This window comes from Arachis hypogaea, chromosome 4 (genome assembly GCF_003086295.3).
Source record: "Arachis hypogaea cultivar Tifrunner chromosome 4, arahy.Tifrunner.gnm2.J5K5, whole genome shotgun sequence".
NCBI lineage: Eukaryota > Viridiplantae > Streptophyta > Magnoliopsida > Fabales > Fabaceae > Arachis > Arachis hypogaea.
This window is the reverse complement of record NC_092039.1, coordinates 109051946-109061987: the sequence shown is the minus strand read 5'-3', so window position 1 is coordinate 109061987 and position 10042 is coordinate 109051946. Positions and strand designations below refer to the sequence as shown.

Sequence of the window (10042 nt, the reverse complement as noted above, 5' to 3'; positions counted from 1 at the left end):
GCATATATAGATACAAAGGAATGAAGCTTAAAGGGGTGGAAACATGAAAGATAAAACAATAAATTTAATGGACAACGTAGCATTTCATTTGTCTTATACTTTGCTTGCCTTTCAAGGCAAATAGCAATAACAATGTGGTCAATTTATTAGACCATCTTGGCTACTCAAAGTCAAATGAAAAACATAGAGTAAAATGATAAATAAATGTCTAGCGAATTTATATTTTGAATAAATTAATTTTAAAAAAAATAACAATAAAATTCTTTAAGATAATAAATATAGATAAATTAGTTTAAATTAAAATTTTTTATTATAATTATAGAGACTAATTTAAAAATACTGTTGTCCATATTTATTATTTTAGATGATTTTATTGGTTTTTTTTAGAGACTAATATATTTGAAATATAAATTCTCATGAATTTATTTATCACTTTACTCAAAATAAAAAATATCATCAAACCAAAACCCTTAAAACCAAAACCAAAATAAGAAATGTTTCGTAGATTTTTTCTATGATATTCTTCAACTTTTGTAATTTAACAAGTTAAATATTAATTCATCATCGCCAATCTAATTCGTTAAGACATTATTTAAATTCCTAATATTTATTTAAGTAAATTAGTGAGCTAATTATTAAATCTACTCAAGTTAGTTAGATGATTTTTCTTTAGAACAATACAAAACTCTTAGCTTTTAAATATCTCGTTGATTTTAGTTTCATTTCATTTTAGATCCTACAAAGTACTACATAAGTATTTGTGAGACCATATATAATAAAAATTAGTTTGATACTCAATATAAAATTTGTCACTTTAATGTTTGGTCTTATTTTAATTTATTAATAGCATTATAATATTTATTTAATGAGTTTAATGAATATACAAATGATTGTATTCTATTAGTCTTTCTTTAAGATTATATCCAAAAATTAAAAGAAATATCCAAAAAATATCCCTTTTTTTTTTTTACTTGTATATTATTTTTGCCTCCGCTGCATAAATTTTCTAGACGTAGGGTTTAAGTTTAATCATAAAAAAGTGTGACAAGCGAAAAATTTTTTGGAGCGATATAGAAGAATCTTGGTTGGTATCTGAATTTGAACCATGAAGCTTGAAGACAATAATTACAAAACAGAACTTGACATAACTAAAAGAAGTTGGCTGACTCTAGTGAGTTTGCCTTACGTTCTTGGCTTCAACTTTCTAATAATAATGTTGTTTGATTGAGACATCATATATGACCTCAAAGCAATTTTAAGCGAACACTTTTTTTATTCTAAGTTTAATTTGTTAATCTATTTTTGACGTTTAAACCTAAATTAGCCGGACACATAAAAAAATACTCATATTTTATTAGAGTAAGTTTTTATTTGAAGAAAACAATTATGATGTGGTTAATTAACTTGGGAATGTTAAATCTTTTTTTCCTTGAGAAATGTTAAATGTTTGTATCTCGACCAATATAATATATAATTCAAATTTTAACTATTCGATTAATTAATTTTAAATATTTTAATTAATACATCTTAATTACTTTATATTTACTTTTGATATTTTTAGCTAACAATATCAAGTTCTACGATAACTAAAATTGATCACATTTAATTTTTTTATTCATTTTTTCCACCGTTTTAATTTTTGTTTTTCTTATTTAAATCTCAGCAACATGTTTCATCCTCTTCCTTCTATTTCACCCTCAATTTTATATCAGCAATTTTTTTTCAACCCCACTACATTTCCTTCATTATAAATATCATTTTGACACTAATAGTTTTTAATATTCAAGCAGACGTTCTTTTTTATTTTGTTAAATTAAAAAATAATTTAAATAGACAATTAATTAGTAATAACTGTATATTTATATGAGTATTAAAGTATTTAATGTATAAAAAATAAAAGGGGCCAAAGACAGGAAAAGGGGGTTTCAATTTCTTGTTTCTGTTTTGCTTTTGTATTGATTTTAGTATGAGGTTAGAGATATTATTTTTGAATTTTAAATGGATGAAAGAAATGTACAAAAAACATTAAATTTAAATGTGTATCTCTACAATCATTTTATCCTATTAATTATTAATTAAAAATGGCTTATTAGTATAACTAGCTGATGTATTGTTTTTTTACGGTGAATTGTAAAAGATTTAACCTAATACGTATGCCTAGTAAAAAGTCTTATTAACATTTAAAAATAGATTTTAAAAATACTACAAAAAAATCTATTAAAATTTATTAAAAAATTCAATCTACTTAATATTTCCAAATTTAAAATATCTTTAATATACAATATAATTATTTTTTTAATTTTTTACAATATCTTCAGTCCAATTAGTGGTAAGCCAACAATTTAAAATCTGTTTAAGAATTTATTTTTAATTAATAAATTATTACATACATAAGATATAATTTAAATTTGTAATATTTACTTAATTAAACAAACGAGTAAAATGAATATTCGGCCAATTTAACTTGTTAAATATACACATTAACTAAACACGTATAGTAAATAGTAATTTACTATTTGGACGTCAATGAAAAATTGACGAAACGAAGTTAGTAAAAAAAAGGGTGGGTTTGGTTTGGTACCCTGATTGCACCAACCAACGTGGTGTCATTATCATTTGCTATTTTGCTTCCTTTTATTTTCATTCTTTCAAACCTATGCTTGCTTGGACAATAAATTCTTCTTACGAAGCATCAATTCACTGCAATCTCATGAATTTAGGATTTTGAATTGTTGCACGAATCAGCAAGCAGGGCCATCTTATTATTATTATTATTATTATTATTATTATTATTATTATTATTATTATTATTATTTTAAAAAACCTTTAAGAAATATTATAGTTAAAAATTCAAATAAAATAAAGATAATAACTTAATTTTTATACATTAAATATCTTAAAAAATTTTAAATTTTTATATTCTTAACTAATAATTATTAAGTATCAACAATACTTTTTAGTTAAATTATTATATTATTATTAAAAACTAAACTGATCATTTATTAAAAAAAATGATTATGTTAAAAAGGTAAAAAAAAAATGTCATTTTACATTGGGTTTCTTTACTTTACTTTAGCACAAATGAGATAAAAAAAAAGTCAAGTACAATTTTAGTTTTTAAAGTATAGGATAAATTTTTTTTATTTTTAATTTTTTTTATATAAAATCATCTTTAAAATTTAAAATCAAATTTTAAAATCGTTATTTTTACTTGAATCTTAACATTTTGGACCAAATTATTCATAATAAAAAATATAAAATAATTAAAAAAAGAGAAAAAGAGTGTTTTTTCTCTTGAGAAAGTAGAACGGAAGAAGAAAAAGAAGAAGCTGTTAATGATCTTATCTCTGCCTCCGTTTTCGTTGCCAAAAATTTAAAATTATGTTAAATTTTAAAGACGATTTTAAAATTAAGTTAAACTTTAAAAATTATTTTGTATGCAAAAAAAAATTGATGACAAAACAATTTCAACCTATACCTTAAAAACTAAAATCGTAATTAACCCTTAAAAAATAGCATTTTGATATTGATGATTTGAATTTAGAATATATTTTTTTATAAGTATCAAATGACTCATGTATTTCATCAATTGTTTTGCAAAAAAATTTATATAAATGTTTAAAAAGTATAAATAAATAAAAAATTAGACAAAATTCAATATCTAGACTATTTTTCATACCTTCTTTATGAAATATAATTTTTCATACCTTTATGAAATATTCTCTTTATATTTGATGTATTATTTTATCAAATAAATATAAATTTTGAAAATTCAGAATATCAATTTTAAGATTATGTTATGAAAAGTTAAATTTTTAGAAACCAAAATAATAATATTAAATACAGCTATTAATTTATTTTTAGTTCATTAAATAAGTTAAATACAGCTATTAATTTATTAGAGAGAGTTAGTGTGTGTTTGGATTTCAGTTTGTAAACGGGAGTTTGCATAAAAGTGATTTTGTAAAATTGATTTTGATGAAAAGTAAGTTTGGGTTAACGTGATTTTTGTTTGGCAATTTTTATATCAAAATTGATTGTAGTAAAATAAATGTTGTTTGGATTATACTATTCAAAATCACTTTTAGATGAAAAATTACTAAAAGAGACATTAATTTAAATAATTTTTTTATATATGCAAAATCAAAATACTAACAAAAATAATATAAAAATATTTATCATATAAATAAAATAAATATAATAAAAAATAAAAATATAAAAGAGAGTATTATAAATTTTATAATGTCAAACAAAAAAAATATTCTATAATTTTTTAGTACTCTTTAATTTATTATTGTTTTTTACTATAAATTTTCATTATTTATGGTTTTGTTGTTACTTATAATTAATTTCTTATTTATTTTGTCTTTTTTATAGGATCATATTTATATTATACAAAATTTTGATAATAAACGTAGTATATAATAATTACAATTACAAATTTTACAAAGTCAGAATAAAAAATAAAAAAAATTAATACAAAACAAAAATAGAGTACTTCAAAGAATAGAAAAAATCATACACATAAGAAATAATAAAAATTTCAAAAAATCAACAACATATATCATATGAACAAAAAAATATAATAAAAATAAATAAAATTCGTATGAATAAAATTAAAAAAAATAAAAAATTTCATACGCAACATAAATATAATGAAATAAAAAATTTCATACGCAACATAAATATAATGCAGTAAAGGATAGACAAAAAAAGAATTCATATAAAAAAATAAAAATATCCTAAAAAAAGCCAACAACATGTCATATGAATAAAAGAAATATAATAAAATAAATAAAAAAGTCAAACAAAAATAAAAAAAATTCATAAAAAAATATACATATAAAAAATAGTATAATAAATGATTAAAAAAACTCATAAAAACATAACATGAGAAATCAGAACACTACACAAATAATATAAAAATATTTATCATATAAATAAAAAATATAATGAAAATATAAGTAAAAAATACAATAAAAACATAAAAATTAAAATATAGAAATGAGTATTAAAAATAATAAAAAATTAAAATATTTAATTTGTTAGTGATTAAAACAAATTTGAACTATTTTAATGAAAAAAAATTGGAACGAATATCTATGAAGAAATAAGAAGAACTACAAAAAATTATTATGAAAGTAATAGTTACTAGTATCTTTTTATAGAAGAAAATGAAGGGTAGTGTTAGTAAAAAAGAAATAAAATTTCATCTAATTTTCCAAAGACAACAAGCAACCATGAAAGTGAAACGCAGAAGCTACAAATTTTAGCTTCTCCTAAACGTGCGTTTAGAAGCAGAATCACTTTTGCGTTCAGGAAGATAAAAATGGCCAAACAAAAAAGTGAAACTTTCAAGAAGCTCAAACATGCTTCTTTCCTCTCCAACGTGTTTGTCAAACACGCCCTTTAGAAAGTTGGAACAGAAATTATTTGTGTATTCCACTATTCCTACTAGTGAGAATGAGAGAGAGAGAGATCAGAAACCGTAAAAGGGGTTAATGCTACTCTCTTTCTCTCTCTTTGGACGTTGGAAGCTTTAAATGCTTCACTTCACTTTACTTTACTCTCTCTCTCTCTCTCTCTCTCTGACACCAACCTCGCTTCTCTTCAATACAAACACACACATCTCTCCATTAAATAATCACTACTAGTTATTATTATTATTATTATTATTATTATTATTATTATGCTTTTTCTCTGACTGCCATAATGCACACACATGCTTCAAGCTCTTCACTCTTGCTTCATTTCAATTTCAAGCTCAAAACTGCAACTCTGCCCAATCCAACACTCGCTGCTTTAATGGCTTCTCCAACCCCGAGGCATACCCTTCTTCCTAACCATCATTAAATTCTTTATACCTTCTTCTTCACTCTTTCACCCAATTCCCTGCTAGCTTATTAAATCACTTCCCACTGTAACAATAAACAAAGCAGAAAAAAGAAAATGAGAATAAAAATAAAAATTTTCTTCTTTTTATTGCATAAGAAGCTCAACTCGGCAACACCCATTTTTGCTTATGCAATTTCCTTGTAGAATTTAGTTCCTTTTCTCTGAGTGTGTGCTCTTCTTCTTCTTCTTCTTCTTCTTACTCCTGGAAAGTGGGAACGCATTCATGTCATAGTACCATGTGAGTGTTGTGTTCTTCTTTTTTGAATGGACGGGATTTGAAAATTCTGAATAGTTTAAGAGAAAAAAAAAAGAGAAAAGTGTTAAAAGGAGAGTTTGTTGGACTTGCTCTGCTTTACTTTGTTTGTTTTATTTCTCTCTTTTCCACATGGTTTCTGTCTAATCCTTAGTATTTCTCTTCCTTCTCTCTTTCCCTTTTGTTCCTTTGTGAATTTTGTGATCTTCTCTTTTTGTTTATTACTATTATATATATACATCCACTGTGATATTTTGGATTCTTGCAGAAATTCTTCATCCATAGTGTCTCCTTTCTATATAGCTTGTTGTCCTTTGAACACTCCTTTTTTGGCTCAGAAGAAACTTCCCTCCTTTTTTGTTTGAGGTTGTTTGGTTTGGTGTTTGGTCTTGTTTGGTGGTGCATATGCTGTTCCTACCAAACCTTCTTTTTCTTCTTCATTGTTGAAAGAAAATGTTAGTGTTCTTCAATTCCTTTGGAATTTGAGAAAAACTTTCCCTTAGTTCTGTTAGATACATAGATCACACTATGAAAATGAAGATGCAATCGTATTGCATATTCCTACTACTGTTTCTGATTCTTTTTACTTCACCAAAACCAGTGCTATCTGATGACACTTCATTCAATGATGATGTTTTGGGTTTGATTGTGTTCAAAGCCGGTTTGGATGATCCAAAGGGTAAACTTTCTTCATGGAATGAAGATGATTTAACCCCTTGCAATTGGGATGGTGTGGATTGTGACCTCTCAACAAAAAGGGTCAATTCCCTTGTTCTTGATGGTTTCTCTCTTTCTGGCCATGTTGATAGAGGACTCTTGAGGCTTCAAAATCTAAAGATTCTCTCACTTGCAAGGAACAACTTCACTGGCACCATAAACCCTGATCTTCCTTCATCACTTGGTGGATTGCAAGTTGTTGACTTTAGTGACAACAATCTCTCTGGTTCAATCCCTGAAGGGTTCTTCAACCAATGTGGCTCTCTTAGAACAGTTTCCTTTGCCAAGAACAACCTCACAGGTCAGATATGATGCTCAAATGCTTCAATTTTACTTGTTTATCACTATATGCATCAAATACTGCTATCATATTCAGTACTAATATTCTTATTTGTGCAACATATCAGGTAAGGTTCCTGATTCCTTGAGCTCATGCTCCACATTGGTGAATGTTAACTTTTCATACAATCAAATTTCTGGTATATTGCCATCTGGGGTGTGGTTCTTGAGGGCAATACAGTCATTTGATCTGTCAAATAACTTGCTTGAAGGAGAGATTCCTGAGGGAATTAAGAATCTGTATGATTTGAGGGAGTTGAATTTGCAGAATAATCACTTTAGTGGAAAGATTCCTGAAGAAATTGGAGGGTGCTTGGTTTTGAAATCAGTGGATTTGAGTGGTAATTTTCTCTCTGGGGAACTTCCTGAGTCAATGCAAAGACTCACTTCATGCACATCACTCAGTTTGCAGAGAAATTCCCTCACCGGAACCATTCCTGATTGGATTGGAGGGTTGAAAAGTCTAGAGATTTTGGATCTTTCAGCTAATGAACTTTCCGGTTGGATTCCGAAATCATTAGGGAATTTAGACTCACTGCTTAGGTTGAATTTGTCCAGGAATCAGTTCACAAGAAACTTGCCGTTTTCGATGGCGAATTGTTCTAAGCTTTCGACATTCGACATAAGCCAGAATGAATTTTCAGGCCATATTCCTTGGTGGATATTCATAATGGGTTTTCAAGGTTCACCTTTCCATGATCTTGAAGTGTTGGATTTGTCATCCAATGCATTTTCTGGTGAGCTTCCATATGGCATTGGGAACCTTAGCAGTTTGCAAGTGTTGAATGTTTCCGGCAACAATATCTCTGGCTCGATTCCTGTGACCATAGGAGAACTCAAATCTTTATACATTCTTGATTTGAGTGACAACAAGATTAATGGAAGCATTCCTTCTGAAATTCAAGGTGCACGTTCACTCAGTGAATTGAGGCTACAAAGGAACTTCCTAAGTGGGAGAATTCCAGCCGAAATCGACAAGTGTTCATCTTTAACATCTTTGTAAGCTTTCAAAAACCATAGTTTCAATCTTTGATGCCTTACTCTATATAACATACATTGATTTGTTTGGTTATGCATTTCAATTGAATTGTACAGGATACTTTCTCACAACAAGCTTACTGGTTCAATCCCAGCATCAATTGCAAACCTCACAAATCTTCAATATGTTGATTTGTCATGGAATGAAGTCTCTGGAGGTTTACCGAAGGAGCTTACAAATCTTTCACACCTTCTTGGTTTTAATGTATCCTACAACCAGCTTCAGGGTGAGCTACCAGTGGGTGGATTCTTCAACACCATCTCACCCTCATCTGTCTCCGGCAACTCATTGTTATGTGGTTCTGTTGTCAATCAATCCTGTCCATCCGACCACCCGAAACCTATTGTCTTAAACCCGAATTCTTCAAGTTCCAACTCCAGCATTTCGGCCCAGAATCGCCATCATAAGATCATACTCAGTATCTCAGCTCTTATTGCTATAGGAGCAGCTGCTTTTATAGCAGTTGGTGTGGTGGCTATTACAGTCTTAAACATTCATGTGCGCAATTCAATGGCTCGTTCGGCTGCTCAGTTTGCATTCTCTGGTGGTGAGGACTATAGTGGTTCGCCCGAAAATGATCCAAACTATGGCAAGCTTGTCATGTTTTCTGGTGATGCAGACTTTGCAGATGGAGCTCATAATCTTCTTAATAAAGACAGTGAAATAGGCCGTGGAGGATTCGGAGTTGTTTATCGCACTGTCCTTCGAGACGGCCACTCTGTTGCAATCAAGAAGCTTACAGTGTCCAGTTTGATCAAGTCCCAAGATGACTTTGAAAGGGAAGTGAAAAATCTCGGCAAGGTTAGACACCAAAACCTGGTGACACTCGAAGGCTATTACTGGACTTCATCTTTGCAGCTTCTCATTTATGAGTACTTATCCAAAGGGAGTTTGCATAAACTCCTCCATGATGATAATAACAGCAAAGATGTCTTTTCTTGGAGACAAAGGTTCCGGATTATTCTCGGCATGGCGAAAGGATTAGCTCATTTGCACCAGATGGACATAATACATTACAATCTTAAGTCAACCAATGTACTGATTGATTGTTCCAGCGAGGCGAAAATAGGAGATTATGGCCTAGTAAAGCTATTGCCAATGCTAGACCATTGTGTTTTGAGCAGCAAAATTCAAAGCGCGCTCGGCTACATGGCTCCGGAGTTTGCTTGCCGAACAGTTAAGATAACCGAGAAATGTGATGTGTATGGCTTTGGAATCCTTGTTCTTGAGGTGGTGACCGGAAGAAGGCCTGTGGAATACATGGAGGATGATGTGGTTGTTCTTTGTGACATGGTGAGAGGTGCATTGGAGGAAGGCAAGGTTGAGCAATGTGTTGATGGGAGGCTACTTGGTAATTTCGCAGCCGAAGAAGCAATTCCTGTGATCAAATTGGGGTTGATTTGTGCCTCACAAGTGCCGTCGAACCGGCCGGATATGGCCGAGGTAATCAACATACTAGAGTTAATCCAATGCCCTTCAGAAGGACAAGAGGAGTTAGAATGACTAGAGTTAATCCAATGCCCTTCAGAAGGACAAGAGGAGTTAGAATGAATTTTGATGCAGTGATTTCAGGAAAAACAAGAACAGTATTGCAGTAATTGGTGAAGAACAATCCAGTTTGAAGCTATATACATGCAAAGAATTTTCAACCAAAACTTTCCTTTGTTTAAGTTGTTGCAATTTTTTGTATTTTTTTACCAGATTTATTTTCCTTTTATTTTTTGGTCATCTCACTTTGTATTGCTGGATTTTTCTTCACCAGTTCAAGAGTTAAATAGAATGATATCTTTTAACCACAA

At 29.1% G+C, this 10042-nt stretch overlaps 1 protein-coding gene across 1 annotated transcript; it reads left to right on the top strand.

The window, feature by feature from the left end:
- Positions 1 to 5469: 5469 nt before the first annotated feature.
- Positions 5470 to 10042, top strand: LOC112797199 (uncharacterized). Its single transcript, XM_025840013.3, has 3 exons — positions 5470 to 7166; positions 7273 to 8203; positions 8300 to 10042. The coding sequence occupies exons 1-3, from the start codon at positions 6677 to 6679 to the stop codon at positions 9744 to 9746; spliced, it is 2868 nt and encodes a 955-aa protein (XP_025695798.1). The 5' UTR covers positions 5470 to 6676; the 3' UTR covers positions 9747 to 10042.